The sequence below is a fragment of the Amblyomma maculatum genome, chromosome 1 (assembly GCF_055883805.1).
Source record: "Amblyomma maculatum isolate TAMU_Amacu chromosome 1, ASM5588380v1, whole genome shotgun sequence".
Lineage (NCBI taxonomy): Eukaryota > Metazoa > Arthropoda > Arachnida > Ixodida > Ixodidae > Amblyomma > Amblyomma maculatum.
The window spans coordinates 462,819,930-462,842,180 of NC_139344.1; the positions used below are offsets into that span (position 1 = coordinate 462,819,930).

At 46.6% G+C, this 22,251-nt stretch overlaps 1 protein-coding gene across 1 annotated transcript in view; it reads right to left on the minus strand.

Moving 5' to 3' along the window:
- Nucleotides 1–4,260: 4,260 nt before the first annotated feature.
- The window catches only part of LOC146209807 (uncharacterized), a 101,906-nt gene continuing 83,915 nt past the window's right edge, over nucleotides 4,261–22,251 (minus strand). The window contains exons 9-10 of the mRNA XM_084603954.1: nucleotides 14,109–14,210; nucleotides 4,261–7,191 (exon numbers count right to left, since the gene is read on the minus strand). Coding sequence (XP_084460080.1) covers nucleotides 5,423–7,191; nucleotides 14,109–14,210 — 1,871 coding nt within the window. The 3' untranslated portion in view covers nucleotides 4,261–5,422. The remainder of the gene's footprint in view (nucleotides 7,192–14,108; nucleotides 14,211–22,251) is intronic.

Genomic DNA, 22,251 nt, shown 5'->3' on the forward strand with positions numbered 1-22,251 from the left:
CAGGCACCATTTAATGCAGCACCTGTCAAACCACAGTTATGGACCATGTGCAGGGTTTAGCATGGAAAGATGTGCTAGAAGCAATCCACCTGTTTCACAGGATGTAGCGCCCTCTAAGGAATGGTTGAAAATTCATTTGCTACTGGTTGAAAATGTCTTTGGGAGGCGCAGCGGCCTGCAAAATGGCGCATACACCTGTTACGAATATGAACTCCGTATGGCGCACCCCGAGACCAGCTCCGGCTGTGCCAATTATGGAGGCCAAGAATTGCGCATGTGCAACTGCGCTTTGCAACCAGGAGAGAGACAAGCATGTACAGTGCGGCTTTGTGAAAAAGGCAGATTATAAGGAAGGCAAAGACCTGCTGCCGACAGATTTTCGTTGCCTAATAATAATTAGGTACTTCAATAATGTTTTTGTTCAGTTATATCAACCAGTCCTGTCATACCTTAGATAAGCCAGCCTCACTAAAAAGCAACTAATCAGTCCCGGTCCCTACATGTTTATAATTTCTGTGCACTGGCTAAAATATTGCCACCGACAGTTTTTCCAGAAGTGTGTACACCTGTGGCATCCCATAACGACTTCAATTTTTGAGCGAAAGACATAGTGCTGGGTTTATCATGTTTCACAAATGAAACAAACAGATAAGGTGCAAACAAAACTCTCGTTGCATTTGTAGAATATAGTTGCTTAGTTGCTATGCAGCTAAGATGAGCATTATCACATTTGTACATACACTGTCAAAATGGTAGGTGTTACACGAATGTAGCTAGAAGTACATCCTGCATGCATCTAGCGAACACTTGCGCTTATCTTGTAGGAGGGATGTAAACGGGAAACAGTATTGCATCATGAATGCCTCATTTCGTCCCTTCCCCATATAAAAGCAAGAAATAGGCCTTCCTTTTACAGCGTGGAATAGACGAACGCCATGTTTACAAACAGATGGGGTGCTCGCGGACACCACAGCAAATTGGGGGTCAGAAAGTAGTCACAGGAACACATAGAAGCCAATATTTTCAAATCAGTTTTCTGGTTTTACAAGGCGCCTATGAAGTCGCCTTTTTATGCAGCGAGACCATGAACATCATAGCACAGAATGTGAAGTATGAACCATTTCAAAGCAGAAATATTTTTAAATTAACCCTGAAATGCACGGGGGTACGAGCACGGAGGGACCGTGGAACGTAGAAACACATGTAAGCAAATTTCCTCATCATTGGCCGGGCTATACCCAAAGCATGGTGAAGGCCTCTCCCATATTCCTCTAATTAATCCGGTCCTGTGCTAGCTGCATCCACTTAACCCCTGCAAATTTTTTAATCTCATCTACCCACCTAATTTTCCGAACATTACACCTACCATTTCTCGTTCCATAGCCCTCTGCATGTCAGCTCGAGTAGAATCCTTTTCGTTAACTTCCATGTTTCAACCCCATAGGTGCGTACCATTAGGATGCAACTGTTATACACTTTCCTCTTGAGTGATACCAGCAAGCTGCTAGTCATAATGTTTGAGCAGCTTCCAAATGTGCTCTATCACATATTTATTCTCCTAGTTATTTCACTTTCGTGGTACGGATCTGTGGTCACTACCCATATTCGCCTGTCACTTTTAACACTTCGCTACCTATTTTAAACTGCTAATCCTTTCCCAGGCTGTTCAGCCTTAGCTTAGTCTTCTGCATATTAATCTTTAGGCCTACCTTCTACTTCCCCTGTCTAGATCATTTATCATTAGTTGCAGTTGGTCCCGAGTTACTTAACAAGGCAATGTCATCAGCAAATCGTAGATTACTGAGATATTCTCTATTGACCCTGATGCCTAACTGCTCCCATTCCATGTCTTTGAATAATCTCTAAGCAAGCTGTAACAAGCACTGGGGAGATTGCGTCTCCTTTCCTTACACCTTTCTTAATTTGAATTTTATCATTTTCTTTATACAGAACTATGGTTTACATTACTGACAAATATTTCTCATTTCACAGTGAACCGATGGAGGCGGCTGGTGGCCGGAAGTTGGTAAGCGCTTCGACGAAGGCAACGACAAAGTATATGCGCACGTCATTTTCAGTGTAATCTACATTTACACGTCCTAAAATGTGTGTGTTGGGAAGCCAGACATGTCCTTGTACCCGCTGGGTGTTTCACAGAATAGCTCAAGTTTCTTTAACAGTCTTACACGCTACCGTATACGTTAATTTGGCTACTAACTCTGTAGTTCAAACTGTACAGCTTATATATAAGTCGAACCTGGATATATCGAACTCGAAGAGAATCGCGAAATAGTTCGATATATCGATAATTCGATATACAGAAATCAGCTTTAGACGCCACTTGCAATCATGAAAAATGATACTGTATTTGTCGCGTAATCAACCCACTCGCATAATGAACAACCCAGCCCCCCCCTTTTGCCCCCGAGAATTTAAAACAAAACAAAAAAAAGTGTTCGTGAGTCTTTCCGTTTCGACAATCGCATCCCCAGCTCATTTATTGGCAGCGCGCCAAGATGCTACGCTGTGATAACGTGACAGCGTGAGTTACCTTTTGACTACACTTATGATAGATCCTGCGGTGGCAGGAAACGAACTTGGCAGAGAGCCCGTGATGGCTTGATTGCACAAGCCTGGTTCGATATTTCACGCTGCGCTTGGGGCGGGCATAGTCCACTGTCATAAAATCATTGGGAGAGTGATAGGTGCAAATGCCGTTTGAAGCGAACTGTGTTAAATGTCAGTGTCATGATCGCAGCTGACCGTGTGGTTTCATTGATTCATAGATGTAAGAATAGACGACTCTCACAAAAAAAATATGCCTACCGCTCCTTAATGTCCGCCCGCAGCCGACAAGGTTTACGCTGTGCTGCATGTTCAGCACAAATAAGGTTGACTCTCGTAAAAGAAAAAAAAAAAGATTGCAGCTTCTTAACGTCTGCAGCCGCCATAGCATACGCTATGCTGCACATTCAGAATGGAGGCATTAATAAGCGACTCCTGCAAAAAAAAAAAAAAAAGCTGCCACTTCTTTAGCGATTGCAGCTGCCGTAGATTATGCACGTGCAGCCCAATGACACGATCGTGCATCGCACGTCAGCCTTCGCGCGCAGAGCGTTCACAGCACGCACTGGAGAAAGCGGCTGCCACGGGCTGAGCTGGCTTGTCTGCGCATGCGTAGTGCGTGCTGCTACGAAGAACGGGAAAGAGAGAGGAAGGGGAGAGATAAAGCTCGACAGAAGAGTGGGCACACCCTTGCGCTTTGCTCTATCGCCTTTTTTTCCCTCTCCTGAACACCGCGGCTGCATTGGCTCCCTCTCGTTCCCTCACGCACATGGCTTGCAAACGTCACGTGCTGGTGCGCGGCAGCTATCACCGTAGATGCGGGCGCCTTAGGGGAAAGGGCGCCTTAGGGGAAAGGGCGCGGTGCTGCCCTAGACCAGCCGTCGCCGAACGGTGCCCACTCGTTCCTTCCGCACGTGGCTTGAAAACGTCAGCGGCAAATGGCTGAGGGTGATGCGATCGTCTTTGGGGAAGGTGCACCGTCCAATGCGTGGTGCAGAGTTCGATATGTCGAACGACCGGTGAAATTGAGTTCGATAAACGACGGAGCTTTCCTATACTTTTACATGGGATATTCAAGGGGATATTCCGTGAGTTCGATATAACCAAAATTCGAATTATCCGGGTTCGACTTACTTCTCAAACGCCACAGCAAGAGAACAAAAGAGAACGGCACACTGTAGCACTGCAGATGGTGGCACAGATGACACGCTTGATTCTAGCACAGTCGGCTCTGACGTCGACAAGCGCCACCTGTGCGTGTAAATATTATTGTGCATATTTCTGAAAAGGTGTGCAGTTCGTTATCATATTGTGTGAAGACTGCCTTCGGCTTAACGTTTAGGTTATTTGATTGGCAGTACTGCGAGGGAATGTACCATGTGTGGAAGCAAGCTGGACCACACGAGAAGCTTACGCTATTCGGAGATACACCTAGCAGATCACAAGCCTCTTGGGTGTGCCCGGCATCATAGCACACATTTATCGGATCAGTTTAAAAATATTCCTTTGAAATAACGTGTCGTACTCTCCTTCGGCACACTTTCCAAGTTTTACTAATCCTGTCTGCTAAAAGGAGCTAGAGGCAAAAATAATACCCAGAAATGTGGTGCAACAAACACAATCACTTGCGAAGAGACACAAGTGTCTCTTCGTAAGTGATTGTGTTTGTTGCACCACATTTCTGGGTATTATGCAGCATCAACTAGCCCCTCAAGCTGTTATTTTGAAAAATAATACAAGTGCCATTTTTAACTCCAACTGAAAATGCACTTTGCTGAAGCGATAGCAACTCGTTCATACACAGCACAAGGCCTTTAGCATGGAAGTACATGCAACGGTGCTCTTTTAGACTTAGCATAGAACATATGACTATCGTGCACTGCAAGCAAGCAGTCTACACACACCAACTGGTCCCAGTATGAACGGCATGTTTTGAGCTGGCCAGTGTGTAGCAATATATGGCACTCTCAAGGCATTTGGCACATGCAATCTGATAGCGCGTAGTATGCAGTAGCATTTCGAGCTATGCTACAAGTCTGTTTGCACACCTACTGCATGCAAACACTGCAGCACCGAGGATGAATGCCGTGTGGCAATTGCATTTTATTCATTGCCGTTGATGGAGTTCCACATTGTGAAAGAGCAGCATTACCCAAGGTTACGTCTGGCTGAGTAACCTGTGAATTGCACAGCTCAGTCTGTCGCACGGTTTGCAGTTTTCCCAATTTTGATCAGGATGGCGGGGTTTAAAAAGTGCATAAGTGTGAAATCACTGGGCTGAGGACTTGCCCAGCTTTATAATAGAGGTTTGTGTGGATGCAGAGAGTATGTTCCTCAACAAACATGAACATTTTATCATTAGTACGCAAAAAGTTCTACAGTGCCCCGACACTGTTATTTGACCTACAGCAAAAATTCTATGCTTTGTATCACAGCCTTCTATACTATCCTTTCAAATAAGCCACTTGTTGGCATGATGTCTTATTCAAGGCTGATTATCAGCAAATCAACCCTCCTGTATGAAATTACGAAACCGTAGTGAAGAAAGGATTACAAATAAAGATCATCCTTTACCCCCAGGGTCTCGCTCACTAACATAAAAGGGGGTTAAAAATACGTAGCACTAGCTGAAACCTGAAACCAGTAGGAATACTGCTAAACCAGATCAACAAGGCCACAATGAAGAAATTTAGAACAAATGCAGGCTGCAAAATTATTAGCATGCAATCTCTACTCAACTTATACAACTAACTTTTGAAAAGAAATAATACTTTGGCATTTGACATCTTGCAAAACTTTTAACAAACACTAGGAAATAAACAGCCCTTGCCACGCAGAGCTGTCCACGTGTGACACTTCAATACCTGCCACTCGTTTCTAGCATTTTCCTAATGTACCATTGATGCCATCTAAACCAGTTTCGAGACCAGTCCATTAGAGCAGTAGCAGCGTTAGGCTGTAGGTGTGTCCAAGAAGGGAACCATGTATCTGCCATTACTGTCCGCTTCAAATGGCGGCCACTGTAGCACGCTGCCCTAATATTATCACACTTTTGCGCACACTCGAAGCACAGGCCTTCCTCTGTAGCTGGATGTGTTTGAGGCAGATTACTGTCTCCCCCTGTCAAGGAAAGGTGTGGCATCACAGGTGGTGCAGAAGACCGAGGACTGCAGGCTGGTTTCCTTGAGGGCGGTTGCTGTTCAAGCCTCCTGCTCCATCTGGCGCAAGCTACGACATTGTCCTCACCATCGGCTTCCTCAGAACTGGTGCTCTTCAGTCGCTGCTGGTCTTGGTAGCTCACGTTTTTCCTCCATCTCATTTTCCCTGGTCTTAATTCTGCAGCAGCAATGTTGGGCTTCAACTGGAGACTGCATCTGTCGCTACTTTTGCTTTTTCCTTTTTCCTTCTCATCCAGCTGTGATTCTGAGAACATGCTGCCCTGTTCCCGCAAAGACCGGTTCCCTACGTGGCCCTTGTTTTCCATTGCTTGTGTCCAGCCCAAATTACCAGTACGTTCACCTGAAGAGCTTTTGAATACATTCTCTTTACCCTGTGCCTCTCTCAGCACCGCTGATTCAGATTCCAAATTTATGCTTCTTACCTGTAGCGGTGGGGTAGACGCCTTGGGCAGCTCCTTAATACCTGCCCGTTTTGTGCCCATGACTTCTGATGCCAAAGCAAAGCCACTTGTTTCCTGCTGTGTCTGTAAAGTGCATTGTCGAGCATTAGTGCTTTGCTTGAGCACAACGTTGGCCTCTCCTGCCTCTTCAGCAACAATGCCTCCCAGCTGCCGTTCCTGGCGTTTGCTCTGGTCAGGGTACGACTGCAGCGCACAGCCGTCTTCTCCCACCTCTGTTTTACCATGCAAGTTCTGTGTGCCAGCCTCAGAACATGAATGGAGCTTGCAACTACCATCACTCGACAGCCTTGTGGCAAGCCCCATTATTCTTCCGGGCTTGAGGGTGATGTTGTAGGTCCTACAAAATGCTTCTTTCTCCTCTGCAATGCGAACGGCCAGGTCTTGGCCCAGTGATGGATTTGGTGGCCAAGGAAGGATGGGACGAACAGGCGGACCTGCCCTCTTGCCCCTCAGGGCTTCCTCAAATGTCAGCAGAGGGCCCATCGTTGGTCGCAGAAGGCCACTTTCGACACCATTTGGTTGGAGGCAATCCCTTTCAGTCATTGTGGGTTGCACCTGAGCCCTTTCACTCATTAGTGGTTGCAGCAAGGCACCTTCAGTCATTGTTTGTTGCAGACAATGGGTTTCAGTCGTTGCTAAGCACAGCTCATCGCTCTCAATATGAGCCGATTGCAAAAGATCACTTTCAGCAATCACCTGCTTGAGAGCAGTACTTTCAGTAGTCACTGGTTGCAGCTGGCTACTTTCAGTCATAGCTGGTTCGAGAAGATTGCTTTCATTCAACCCTGGTTCCAGATGACTGCTTTCAATCCCTGTCAGCTGCAAAACACCGCCTTCACTCGGACCCGCGTCTTCAGTTCGTGGCATTCCAACCATGTCCAGAGATGACTCCATGGCCTGCGTGCACATTTCTTTGGAGATCCTTTTGGCTTCCACACCACCATTCACCCAGCACTCGCTGCTCCCATCGTCAAGGCTTGGAAACCCTGCAAAGTTCAATACGACCCACAAAGGTGTATGTTTTGCATTTCAGCAAAGCAGATGCCCTGGACACAAGAAATGCGAGAACATAGTGCATGCTCTCATTCAACACACAGTCAAGAAAGGAACACCCACACCAACAATGGCAGTAATCCTATGGTTAAGGAAATGGACATTATGTCCCTCATACTTTAAAGGGCCCGCTTGGGGTAAAACACTTATGTGTGCAATTCAGTCTCTTATTTGTGTCAAATTTGAAAGCTTTGTGTGGAACAGATAATTTAAAAATAATATTTAAAAAAATTGAGAGCACTGTGGAATCTACACTGCAGAAATGCGAAAGCTGGAGTTTTGGTGCTGCATACGGTGCATTACGTTTGCTCTCATCATTATTATCAACTAAATGCACCGCCATTATCAATGCTACTGTCATACAGCTGTATAACGTCACAACACCTGTGGCGCTCCTGGCGGAGAGAGCGGGAGTTAGGCCGAGGTTCATACGCACCGCCGTCTCTCACGGACGGCGCGAGTTGGTCGCCCAGCTTTGAGGCGTGACGTCATAACACCTGTGGCGCTCCTGGCGATGAGAGCGGGAGTTAGGCCGCCGTTCATGCGCACCACTGTCTCTCATGAATGGCGCAAGTTGGTCGCCCAGTTTTGAGGCGTGACGCACACAGACGTCATGTGAAAGGTCATTTCATGTGCACCACCATCGCACCGCAAAGGCTTGAAAGTGAAAGTAGTATTGCTTTCGCAATAAAAGTGCTCCTAGTGACCATTCTGCAGATTAGGGCGACACATCTCCATGCGCAAACCTCCCCAATGACGTCACTGGGGCTGCTGGGTGCGCTCGCTCGTTGGATGCTCTCAAGTTAAGCAGGCGGGACGGGGTGCCATCGTGACTTCTTTTCTTATCTTTTTATCCTTATGCGCAGCCATGGGTCCAGTTGAGAATCAATTTCGATCACCCATATGTTCGGTGCCAATAAAGCTAGATTAAACGTTTTTCCATTGCGGAGACTACTAATGGGATACCTACTGCTCGTGCACATTTTATAATTTTAGTAAATAGCCTTTCATGAAGCTACTGTAGACGTCAACCAGTTTTATTTTAACCGGTACGGGTAGCGACTACGGGCATAAGTATGCAGAAGTATGCCCGTAGGAGTTCGCGGCTTGTACTTTTTGTTTTTTCCTGCAATATACTTTTACATCTGTCAAATCCCGGCAATAAAAAAAGTCTGTCAAAGCCTGGCAATAACAAAAAGGCAAAGCGGTAAAGGCCGAGCGTAGATCTCACACCACAAAATAAACCGAAGTATTCACACCATTTCTCGAAGCCTACGTCACCAACAGCGACTGTTGCCAGATGCAAAAACATTTTCGGTCATTTTTCACAGCTGTCCTCCGTTTTTTTCATCCCGCTCACAAAACAAGTTACACTATGCTGTTAACATCGAGGTCGCTTGCGAAAGTTGTTTAGAAGACTTGACATGAAAAACTGAGCATGTTACACAGTTCAGCAAGCAGTTTTCGGGCCAAAAGTTCGTCTTAATCTCGTCCCCATATTCCACTTGCGCTGCTCCGAATGGAGGAGGTATTCTCGAGGAGAACTTGTCGGAGGAAACGCCGAGGGGCATTCTTGAATCCGAATCGGCCCTGGAGTGGGGTAGCGGCTGTATTCTCCGCTCCAAGGAGTGGAGGTGGAGCGTCGAGTCGAGGCGCGTTTGTGAATACGGGCGTTAAACATCCAATGTCAGGCAGCTAATAAAATCCCGATACAGCATACTGTTAAAATTATATTCTTTTCCACAATATGAGGCTCAGTGGTAAAGATTCTTGGCTATCGAGGTGAAGAACTGCATTCAAACCCAGCTGTGGTGGTCCCGTTTGGATGAAGCTCAAACACAAAAATCACCCAGATGCTTACAGAGAGTAGTTCCACTATCCCCAACAGGTGGCACCACTAGGACGGTCGTTATCTCTGGCCTTCGGAATGCACCGTTGCACTGCACGGAGTGCTACTGCGCAGCTTGCGTAAGCACGGCCGCTCGATGGAAGCGCACTAGGTGCGGCCTGCTACGTCGCCCAAAACTAGCGGGAGGCGCCTACTTCCAGTCGCCACCGTCGCGGCGCCACCTTTCGGGGACATCCGCGCGCGGAGAGCTGCGCCTGACTGCGCTTTGCGGGAGGCGTCGGCGTGGTAGAAGTTTATTATTTTAATGATATAAGAGCCCCGCTTCACACAATTTGGCAACAATAATTAGTATATACTGTCATGTCTAGTGTGACCATGTCAGCATTTAGCGCTTGCTCGGCAAGGATGTATACTGGAGTGTACCCCGAAAACCATATAGTGACGGTGGTTCAAGGCCAATCGATTGGAGAGCGTTCATTACCGTGATGTTGCATTCGAATCCAGAATGTTCAATTGGGCAAGTTGGTAGACGTTCCTGTGTCTTTCTCGCCTATACCGTTGTTCGCGCTGTTTTAAGATTCGAATCCAGTTGTTCGTCACATTAAAATGTGACCCGGCTGTGAACAATTCGAAGCTGTTCAGCTGCCATGGTAGGCTAATGCATAACTACTTAATTATGTCGCGAATTCCATGTGTTATTTTCATACCATTTATTCATTCCTGCATACAGCTTTTATACACAAATTGATATCAACCTGTTCTAAGCTGCCAGCGCTATCCAATAAAAAATGTCCCACTATGTGCAACCTCTGTGAAAATGCGACATGTAACCAACCTTCCTATCTCATTGTGACAAATTTTACGGTGGAAATAAGAAGGTGTTTATTAGGTCAAATCTAGATGATAACCTGGGATCTTCGACTCAGTTGGACACCTTAAACTTTGTACGCCAGAACGCTATCCGTCATGGCTTCCAGCATTTTGCATGACCGGACAAAGTAAGCGCGCTTGATAGAGCCGTTCTGCCTCAAGGTGCTACGTATATGCGCCGAAAGTTTTTATTACTATTTTTATTGGCTGCTCGCAAACCCAAACAATTTTGCTGGTTCGTAATTTTCAATGGAAGAACGTGCATCGAGTGTTGCTGTTGTGAAACTCTTTGCTGTGATCACAAGAATGTTCACGCGTCAGAGCGCAACTGCAGCTAAGATTCAGCGAGCTGCCGAGTACGCTTATTTATTGGTCACACACAAAAAAAGGAAGAAAATTACCAATCGCAGACGGAAAACCTTTCTTGAGAGAGGCTTATGCTATAGCATCGCTCCACTGTTGAGTTGACATTTCCAGCTCAGCTCGCTATCAGTGGGGGCAGCAACTTAACGATATCTTGCATAGCGCCTTAGCATAGACACGATAATTGTTTTTTTATATTAGCTGCAGGTACAGTGTACAGTGAGAAAACAATGAGGAAACCAAAAGTTTACACAGCCTGCTACTTCGCCGGACCTCTTCAAACTTCATCATCCTGTTAATGAAGGTGCTCGTAAGCTGACAAAGCTTGATTTCTTCCTTTGCGGGGTACATCAAGCCTCCATTGTCCTTGGTTTTCATTAACCTGTAACTGGTCCAGTTGACTCATAATTCCTTCAACAGGCTCTTGCACGACAGACATGTCGCCTCAAAACCATTACCAAATATCGCATAAATTAAGCAACAACCTGGTAGTGATAAACAAAACTTGGGATTCTTAAGTCTCCTTGAGGAGCCTCGTTAGAGTGCCCGCATTTTGCTACCTGCTTATTCACCGTATCCAGTAAATGCTGCCTCTGACGCATATCATTAGAATGCAGCCTTAAGCCACCGCATTATATGAAACAGCACCCTACACATAGCTATATAAAGCACCTCTTTACCGAAGCCGTACGAACGTGCCCTATAGGATTATAGTGTGCCTGACTTGGGATCTAAGGGTCCCGCTTTCAATAATTCCCATTTCACCCTTACATCTTATTGACTTTCTCTGGTTTGGCAGCTCCTGCCATATTGAACATGTCATGTGTTCTCATTGCGCCAAAGGTGTCTGGCCATATCACCAACTAAAGTGCCTCTTACCAGAGAGGTTTTTTTTCCGACTTCCCGCTGACAGAGCGTGCGCCGGATTTTCTGTGGAACGTGGCTTTTCATTTTATCGCATCGGCTCAAACAGTATAAACAAATGTTGTATGCACACGCTCCTTTACTTGCAAGGCCACTCAGACTAGCACGACAAAATTTAGAATAAATTGCATGCTTATATAAAACAAAAACCCTTCGTAGCTTTTTCTGATATGTCCTCGCAACATAACCTGCGAGAAAAGCTTCTGGTGCTACCTCGTCGTGTTCATCTGCTTCACAACACATTGTTAAAAATCCTAGTTCATTGGCCAGCTCCCTGATAACTGAATAGGTTAAATAACGTGACAGGAACACAGGAAAAGAGGACGACACAACTATCGCGGTTGTGCCGTCTTCTTCTCCTGTATTCCCCTCACATTGTTTGCACGGTTAACCTATAATTAATCACCAACAAGTCCAATCTGCGGTCCCTTGTAGTAAATTCAATGGCAGCTGATAGGGCATTATGCTTCAGCATCTGGACTTTTTAACCTCAGCGCCGCTTTCATTTCAGAGGAAGCGAGTGCATTTCCCCTCTTCCCTGCTGTGTTTGCCTGAAGCGAGCTCAGCAGATAAAATTAGAGCGTCTCTTAGATGTCTCTTAAGTGAAGGACTGCGAAAGCCTACCCTTCTCCTATCATTTGCCTCTCATCGTTTGCCACAGTTCGTCATTTCAAGTCGTCGTTTGATATATTGGTCGTTTCTCAGTCATGATGAGTCTGCCTGCGTAGTCATTGTAGCCCTTATCACTCATGACTAAGCACGTTACTCATTTAGAATCAGCAGTGATCATTACATGTCGTCGTTTCACATATTGGTCATTTTGTAGTCATTAACAGTAATGATGAGTCATGCCTAGCTATAGTCATTACCACACATCGCTAAGCACGTTTACTCATTTCTAATCACTTGCGGTCACTACATGTCGTAGTTTGATATACTGGTCATTACAAATCATTTGTCATTATTAACCATTATTAGTCATTAGCATTAGTCATTACCTCTATCAATGTCTAACTTTTATTGATTACCTATCACCATCAATCATTTTCATTCCTAATCTCCCTCCTTGCACGCCCGCTTTTGCGACTGGCACACCAGTGCACAGATGCGACGCACAGATAACAGGCACAGCTTCTATGCATAAATTTTCGCTCCATGAGCCTAGAATGGCTTTCGCCTTAAAAAACAAACGCATCCAGTCTCAACATTAACATGCTTGCACACGCGCACACAAAAACGTTTGCGTTTACCACGCACACGCGAGGCGAACGCGCCCAGAAAGGAAGCAAACCGCGCGCTCAGAGCCGGCGACCCCGGCGGCGACGTGTCCCCGAACAGTGGCGCCCTCAGTAGAAATAGCGGGCGCAACTGTAAACTCCCCAGGGACGCGCTTGCCCATTGACGGCGGCGCGACGCAGCAGGCCGCACCCAGTGCGCTTCCATCGAGCGGCCGTGGCGTAAGAATGCCGACTAATTTTAAAAAACACTGCTTTGGTGCAGCTGTCATCTCTTTTGGAGAATTAGAGATAATGACCCAGTGGTTTATTGGCGGAAAAATAGGTAACACTTTTTTCATATGGTGCACATCGTGGTCTAGGCCACTGTTTTTCTTGGATGTGTACCACGTGTACAACGTGTTAATGTTTCTTTCTAGGAGAAGAGAGCGCCTGTGAGTTGCAGGGAAAGGACTATCATAAACCTCAAGCTCCTGCTCACTTCAGCACTGCCAGTAAGCTGTGGAAATGTGAGAACGACAACTGTGATCTTTACACAACTAAGAGTTATACACCGAGTCTTCGTAATGATTCCAGGTTATTTTTGCAGGATTTAAAAAGTAACGTGCGACTATTAATGTCTATGCATTCATAATGAGTTCAATGTGTAGAGGGGGAGGTCAATGCATGCATGCCTGCGAACCTGCTTAGCTGAGAAATGCACTGAGGCAATACATGTAATATTTGCTGCTTTTATCAAACTAATGCACGGGTCAATGGAGAAGTTCATCACGACAATTAGATAATAATTAGATTAAATATTTATATTTTCGCTTGTTCACACTGTCTACATCAGCAAATGCTGAACTCTGGTGCAGTTTGCAGTCTTACTTTCACTCAATCGCAGGCGAACGCTGCTGAGCGCCTGACGCGGCCTTTGAGCAGCGCAATGCTCTTTTCAAGCCAGGACGTATACAGGAGGTAAAATAATATGTGGCCAATATTTAGAGGATTCTGAACAGTGAAGATATTTAATAGGTCTCAACCAGCATGGTCTAAACACGCTTTTGCCCTTTAGGGAAGAAAGGTTTTGGCTTGCAATCTATTCATTTTGACAGTGAATTATGTTCTGTACAAAAAGTGTCAGAGAGGGAATTGATTAAAAAAGAATAAGTGCAGACGGCTGGCGGGTTTGTTGACAAGTCAAGTTCTGGCCAATGCAGGCAGATAGTCAGACGGACGCAGTAAATGAACTAGGTGGTTGAATTAAACATTTTGTAGCACTTTTGTATGCTATCACATTTTGTACACGCATTCTTGCTAAGTTCTTGTGCTATCTATTAGCTTGCTGCTCCCAGTGATAGTGGGAATGTATCACGTTGCAGCCAGGTGCCAGCATGCCGGCAGCCATCAAAACCACAAGGTCGGAAGGCCGGCGATAGCGAAAGAGTCACATGAGCAAATATGGCAATGCCCAATCCCTCGCACTGTAAAACGTCTATACCAAGTCAGTACATCGATCCCTGGGTGATCAAAACCATTCTGGAGCCCTCCACTACGGAATCCTTCATACACCGAACCACCTCTGGGTATCACGTGCTACAACACAAGTTCATGGAGGCCGGCCTACCTGGAAGTGGCTTTATCTGCAAGTCAAGGGACGAGCAGAGTTCCCGCAGCTGCTTCAGTTCGGTACGCCCCGTCACGAGTGTCACGGCCTGGCCTGCAGTACCTGCATTGCAACAGAGCAGACCAAACTGGTTCCAACATACACACACACACAGAATGTGCTCCATTTTCAGTCGGCAGAGGGCTATTTCATTCGTTGTTACGTGCTCCAGCTCTGCATGAGGCTATGGAGGGAGGACAAAAATTATGAGGGACTTTAGCGACTAAGGTAGTCAAAGGCAAAAGCCCAAGAAGTCTCATCTTGTCTAGCGTTCCTGCCATCTGCAATCTCACACTTGAACGGGTGCCAAGGAACGCCACGCGACAGGAGCGATGACGTACCATCCAAACGCACACTTGTCGGAGAAAGTGGACAGATACTGCGCCCTTCCTCCAGAAGTCTCATCTTGTCTGGCGTTCCTGCCATCTGCGATCCCCCGCTTGAACGCGCGCCAAAGAACACCACGCGCGACAGGAGGGATGGCATACCATCCAAACGCACACTTGTCGGAGAAAGTGTGACAGATATTGCGCCTTTTCTCCAGAAGTCTCATCTTGTCTAGCGTTCCTGCCATCTGCAATCCTGCACTTGAACGTGCGCCAAGGAACGCCACACGAAACCCGCCGCAAAACGGGACACACTTTGTACATGACAGTACAAGCCATTAAAGGCTTTCACCTTAATAAAGAAAATTACGGGGGGTGCTTAGAACCCCTCTAAGAATGTGAAAGCAAAAGCCTATTTGGCCTGGTTAACACTTTGCATCTTTTATTCTTATCCATCATCATCATCATCAGCCTGACTATACCCACTGCAGAGCAAAGGCCTCTCCCATATTTCTCCACTTAGCCCGGTTCTGTGCTAGCTGCCTTCACTTGACCCCTGTGAACTTCCTAACCTCATCCGCTCACCTAACTTTCTGCTGCCTCCTGCTACAACTTCCTTCCCTTGGAATACAGGTTTTTACCCTAACCGACCATCGGTTATCCTCTCTTCGCACTACATGTTCTGCCCATGTCCATTTCTTCTTCTTAATTTCCACTAGAATGTCGGTAACTTGAGTTATTTCTCTGGCCCACTGTGCACGCTTCCTATCTCTTAATGTTACCCCTACCATTTTTCGTTCCATAGCCCTCTGGGTTGTCCTCAACTTAAGTAGAACTCTCTTGGTTAGCCTCCACGTTTCAGCCCCATAGGTGAGTACAGGCAAGATGCAACTATTGTATACTTTCCTCTTGAGCGATACCGGTAAGCTGCTAGTCATAATCCGCGAGTGCTTGCCAAATGCGCTCCATCCCAATCTTATTCTTCTTGTTATTTCCTTTTCATGGTCCGGATCTGCGGTTACTACCTGTCCTAAGTAGACATATTCGCCTACTATTTCCAGTACTTCGCTACCTAATGTAAACTGCTGTTCCTTCCCGAGGCTGTTGAACATTACCTTAGTCTTCTGCATATCGATTTTCAAGCCTACCTTTCTGCTTTTCCTGTCTAGGTCATCAATCATTATTTGCAGTTCATCGTCTGAGTTGCTTAGCAAGGCAATGTCATCAGCAAATCGCAGATTACTGAGGTATTCTCCATCTACCCTTATCCCTAACTGCTCCCATTCCAAGTCTCTGAATACTTCCTCTAAGCAAGCTGTGAATAGTACTGGGGAGATTGTGTCTCCTTGCCTAACACCTTTCTTTATGGGAATTTTGTTACTTTCTTTATGCAGAACTATGGTTGCTGTGCAGCCACTATACATATATATCTTCCAGCACTTTCACGTACGGCTCGTCTACCCCCTGATTTCACAATGCCTGCATCACCGCCAAGGTTTCAATTGAGTCAAATGCTTTTTTCGTAATCAATGAATGCTATGTATAAGGGCTGGTTATATTCTGATCATTTTTCTATCACCTGATTGATGGTATGGATATGATCGATAGTAGAGTACCATTTCCGAAACCCTGCTTGATCCTTTGCTTGATTGCAGTCTAAGATTGTCCTGATTCTATTAGTGATTACCTTAGTAAATACCTTATACGTAACAGACAGTAAGCTGATTTGTCTGTAATTTTTAAGGTCCTTAGAGTCCCCTTTTTTTATGAATGAGGATAATGCTTGCATTCTTCCATGGTTCCGGTACCGTCGATGACACCAGGCACTGCGTATACAGGGTGGCCAGTTTTTCTAGCACGATATCCCCCCCGTCCTTCAGCAAATCTGTAGTTATCTGATCCTCTCCAGCTGATTTCCCCCTTTTCATAGTTTCTAGTGCTTTCTTGACCTCGTCCTTCGTCACTGGGGGAACGTCTGACTGTTTTTCCCTACCGCCAATCTCATTACGGTCCTGATTACTTTGGCTACTGTAGAGGTCTGTATAGAACTCCTCGGCTAATTTGACTATCTTGTCCATATTCGTGAAGATGTTGCCCGCCTTGTCCCTTATCGCATACATCTGGTTTTTGCCTATGCCCAATTTCTTCATTACCGCTTTAAGGCTTCCCCCGTTCTTTACAGCATGCTCAATTTTCTCCATGTTATACTTCCTTATATCGGCCACCTTGCGCTTATTGATTAGCTTTGATATCTCGACCAATTCGATCTGGTCTGTTGGATTGGAAGCTTTCAGCGTTTTTTAATCAAATCTTTCGTCTCATTAGGCAGCTTACCGGTATCCTCTCTAATTATCCTACCGCCTACTTCTACTGCGCACTCAGTAATGATATTGTTACGTATATGCCACCGTATATCTCTGAAATTATTGTTCCTTGCCTCTAGGGTAATGTCGCCATCCTCAGTTAGAGCTGAATACCTATCCTGTAGCGAGATCCTGAACTCTTCTGCCCTTCCCCTCACCGTTAATTCATTGAAGGGTTTCTTTCTTACTAATCTGTTGCGTTCCTTCTTCAGATTTAGGCTAATTTGGGACCTCACCATCCTGTGGTCACTGCATCGTACTTTCCCGATTACCTCTACATCTTGCATAATGGTGGGGGTTGAACACATTATGAAGTTGATTTCATTTTTAGTCTCCCCGTTAGGACTTTTCCATGTCCATTTCCGATTCTTCCGTTTGCTGAAGAAGGTGTTCATGATTCGTAAGTTATTGCGCTCTGCAAACTCAACTAGTAACTCCCCCCTGCTATTTTTAGAACCAATGCCATAGTCACCTACTGCCTTGTCTCCTGCCTGCTTTTTCCCTACCTTGGCATTGAAGTCGGCCATTAGTACAGTGTACTGCGTCTTTATTGTTCGCGTTGCCGATTCTACATCTTCGTAGAAGCTTTCAACTGCCTGGTCATCATAACTACATGTAGGTGCATAGGCTTGTACAACCTTCAGTTTATACCGCTTATTAAGCCTAATTACGATGCCTGCCACCCTCTCATTAATACTACAGAACTCATCTATATTGCCCGCTATATGCTTATTGACAAGGAAACCTACTCCTAGCTCTCGCCTCTCTGGTAAACCTCGATAACACAGTACATGCCCATCCTTCAGTACAGTATATGCCTCATTTGGCCTCCTAACCTCAATAAGCCCTATGACATCCCATTTCATACCCTCTAGTTCCTCTAACAGCACTGCTAAACTAGCTTCACTAGCTAGGGTTCTAGCATTAAACTTTGCCAGGGTCAGTTTCCAATGGCGGCCTGTCCAGCGGAGCCAGAGATTCTTAGCACCCCCCGCTGCGTCACAGGTCTGACCACCGCCGTGGTCAGTTGTTCCGCTGCCGCTGGTGACTGAGGGCCGGGGTTTTGTGGAGCTTATCATGAGAGGTTGCGGCCAATTACTGCACCAGGGTGGCCAACTCCTGTTCTGGTGAGGGAGTGCGTTGCCAGAAGTGTTCACCGGCATCAGGTCACACCCCAAACCTGTTTATGCAATTCCGACACGTGTTTTTTTTTTTCATCCGGTGGAGAATTGCGCGGCACCGGGATTTGAACCCCGGTCCTCTTGCATACGAGGCGGATGTTCTACCGCTACGCCACCGCTGCACTGCCGTTACCTTAATACAGCTTAAAATCGAATATGCGTTGGCTATCTGGGACCTAGATCAAGCAGACCTTATAGATGAGTTGGAAGCATCGCAAAACCGGGCCGTTAGATTCATATTTTCGGATTATTTTCGTCACACTAGCGTCATCGCACTAAAGGCTCGCGCCGAACTTGATATGTTATCACATCGTCACAAATTAACACGCTTGGCTCTTTCCATAAATCATCATGTTTTGCTGCATGATGGCTGCATGACGATTTTTTTAATCAACTCAATCATTTTTTCCACGTAGCGACCACGCGTTGAAAGTTAAACGCATATCATGCCACACTTCTTTTGCGGACTCCTTCATACCTCGTACTATCGTCGACTATCATAATCGAACATCACACATCGCTTCAGAAAGGAACCTGAACAAGTTTCAGGACCTATTAACCCAAATGTCTGTCTAGCATTACTCATTGATCGTGCCACATGCTGCATTCAGCTGTTTTGCTATTTTGTATTGTTAGAGCAGTTATATTAAGCCTCTAATGCACTTTCTGTTCTCTTTTCGTGTGAATTATAACCTATATTACAGGTTATTTTTTGTTTTATACTTGTGTTTTGTTCTGTATTTATGTATTTGCAGCTTGGTGCTTACACATTCTTGTTTTGCATTCTTGTGTGTCAATGCTCTTCCCTGTGTAATACCCTCGACAGAGGGCCCTTAGGTGTATATTAAATAAATAAATAAATAAATAAGTAATAAATTGCATAAGATTTAGTCACTGCTAAATAATTAGGGATAAAGATATTTTCAGCCTGTAAAATTGCTTCCCAGAACATGACAGTGCCCATGCGCAGTTTATAACGATGTCTTTGCAGCGAGTAATTCGTAGCTTGCACTTTAACGTTACTGAATATTAATCGCTGATTATTGTAAATTCTGTCAGTGAGTAAAAGTTCTCTCACAGGGTGAAATTTATTCGCATTGTAAAACAAAATAATTACACTACTAATTTACCGTTATATATTAACATCATACACATCAGAAATCCCTTATACTTTCCTCAGTATCAGGAAATCATTTACAGTTTGTGGCGCATGCGTTAATACACTATCACATTCTATGAAAGTGGCCGCAAAAAGCATCTCGGCAAATTCAATCCACTCAGCGCTGTACACGTGAACAATCAGCTTTCCTGTGCGGCGAGGTTTCCTGTATGGTGTCGCGTGATCTCATTATTGGGGAATACTTGTGCGTGGTTGTCTGGGCCGGAGTTGATGTGCACTCAGTCTAAAGCAACTCACCATGCAGTGCGCTGCAAATGCTACACTTAACCTGCTTAATCCTCGAGTCAAGTACGATATTGTCAGACATGATATCCATGTACATCACACCAGATCATCGAAATTGGGACACTATTCTACTATTTGTCACATTCGCCTATAACACAGCGGTACAACGGACTACCGGTTATTCTCCATTTTTCCTCGTTTATGGCCGTCCTCCCAATACAACTCTCGACGCTTCCTTCTCTACGCCCGACTACTCCACATCAGTACCTGCCCATTTTTTATCTCGTGTGGCCAGATGCCGTCATCTTGCCCGCCTCAACACGGCAGCGTGCCAGGAAGACCGCAAGACTCGCTATGATTCTACACATCGAGTGGTCTCTTTTCGTCCTGGCGACGAAGTACTGCTTTATACACCATTGCGCACCCCTGGCCTTAGTGACAAATTCCACCACCGCTACGTAGGTCCCTATGAGGTCATAAGCCAAACTTCCCCAGTGAATTACAAAGTGATGCCTGTTGATCCCCCCGCTGATCGACGCCACCGTGAACTGAAATTGTTCATGTGTCTCGCATGAAACCGTTTGTGAGCTGCAATGCATCGCTTAGTTAGAAGCGGCCAGGCTGGCCGCTTCCGACCCCCCGGGCAGATTGTGTGAGCCTTCCGTGGATGTTCTTTAATTTGTTCATTCCATGATTTTCCTCTTTCATTTGTACATACCATCATCATCGTCCCGTGGCGCCGGATCCGGCACGCGCCTGGGTTTTTGTCACCGGATTAAAACGCTAGACAAGGCATCGCTGGCCTTGCCGTCACGACCTTGCCGTCTCAACCTAGCCTTCTTTCACAATATTCATACAAACTATAGTCGACGACGAAGCGGAGACAATCAGTGGCTAGTTGACGTAGACGATGAAGTGGTTGCTAGTTGGCGTAGACGACGAAGTTAGTTGCCTGGAACCGCGCTCATACCGCTGCTCGGACCGCTCTCGGACTTCGGCAGTCTTCTAGGCTCAGGACGTTGCCTGGACGTTTGGCACAATACCCGTTACAGTCTGGTGGAGTGCGCTGGGTACATTTTTCCACGTTTACACGCTTCACGACGGATCTGACTCCGGGCGGACAGTCGCCTGAGGTTGGGCCCCTTTCCACCCCTACGAGGATCACGCAGCCGCAAATCTCGAGCCACCTCGACATGGCCACTGATCCCAGGCTCCCAGCTCCGATCCTTTGCCACCCGCCGCGAACACCACCATCTTTTCACGGCGACGTCTTCGAAGACGCTGAGGATTGGCTGGCTACCTTCGAGCGAGTGGCTCGGTACAACGGCTGGAGTGACGAGCGAAAGTTCAATAATGTTCACTTTGCCCTAGAAGAATCTGCGCGTACGTGGTTCGAAAACCACGAGGGCGCCCTTACCACCTGGCAAGCATTTTGCCATGATCGCCGCGAGAAAGCTGAAGCTGCACTTCAGTCCAGAAACCAGCGGCCTAATGATAGTGTACGCATGACCCGTCTTTTCCAGCGCGCAGACCCCAATATGAAAGAGGAGAAGAAACTTCGCCACCTCATGCGTGGAGTTAAGCAGGAGCTGTTTGTGGGCCTCGTTCGCAATTCACCGCGTACCGTTGCAGAATTCCTCGCGGAAGCAACAACCATGGAAACGACGCTCCAACCGAGATGTCAGCAGCCTGGCCCCAGATGTTTTTTCGTCGTGCCATGGAGGCGGTGCGGACGCCTTACGTGACCTCATTCGGTCGGTTGTTCGAGAGGAACTCCAACGTTTCCGTCTGCCTCAGAGTGCGCCAGTGACATCACTGACCGAAGTCGTCAGAGATGAAGTACGCCAGGCTGCTCGTGAATTCCTGGTCACCAGCGTACTGCAGCAGCGCATCGATGAAATGCCCACGCACACATCCGATGTTCGTCAGGCAGCTGCCTACGATCCTGTCGCTACCATGCCTCCACGGGTCGATGACAAACGAACATACGCATGCGTTGCACGTCAAGCAGCTGCCTGTGGTCCTATTGACCCGACACCGGTGGTTAGCCACATCAGTCCATATGAAGCATCGGCTCAAGCTATGGTGCCTGTTACAAGCCCTCGTAAGTCGGACGTGTGGCGTACGCGGGACCGCAGGCCAATCTGCTATCACTGCGGGGAGGTCGGCCACCTTTACCGTGCATGCCCGTATCGCCGAGTGGGACTTCGCAGCTTCGGACCCGACGCGCCCTGTCCACGAAACGGCGAACGGCCGCTCGAAATAGAAGCTCATCTGTCGGCCAGTCAGAGGCCTGGGAGATACAGGCGCTATGACTCAGGATCGTCATCTCCGCTGCGGTACCGTTCCCCAAGCCTTCGCAGAGACCCCAGCAATACTGAGCGCCGTTCTCCCAGTCCACACCGGGAAAACTAATTCCAGCGGTCTCCGGAGGCAGGGCCGCTGCTGTCGGAAAAATTGAAGATCCTCCGCCGCCGATACACCGATACGCTGATTTCTCACAGGGGCAGGGTAGCGACAGCATCCGACGCGCTACTTCTGATTTGTGCATGACACTTGACGGAACTGACACGATCGCGTTACTTGACACCGGTGCAGACTATTCAGTGATGAGCCACGCCCTCGCCCAGGAATTGAGCAAAGCTGTGACGCCGTTTCTCTCTTTCTGTATTCAATCTAAATTACTGCAGGTCAGAGCACGAACCTTGTATCTACGTGGGCTTGACACTAAATTCGCCGGTCTCACTTGCATGAGACACGCGCAAACTGTTTAAAAGTCGATAAGAAAAACAAAGCTGTCATTAGGCAGGCCCAAGCATAGGGCGCGTG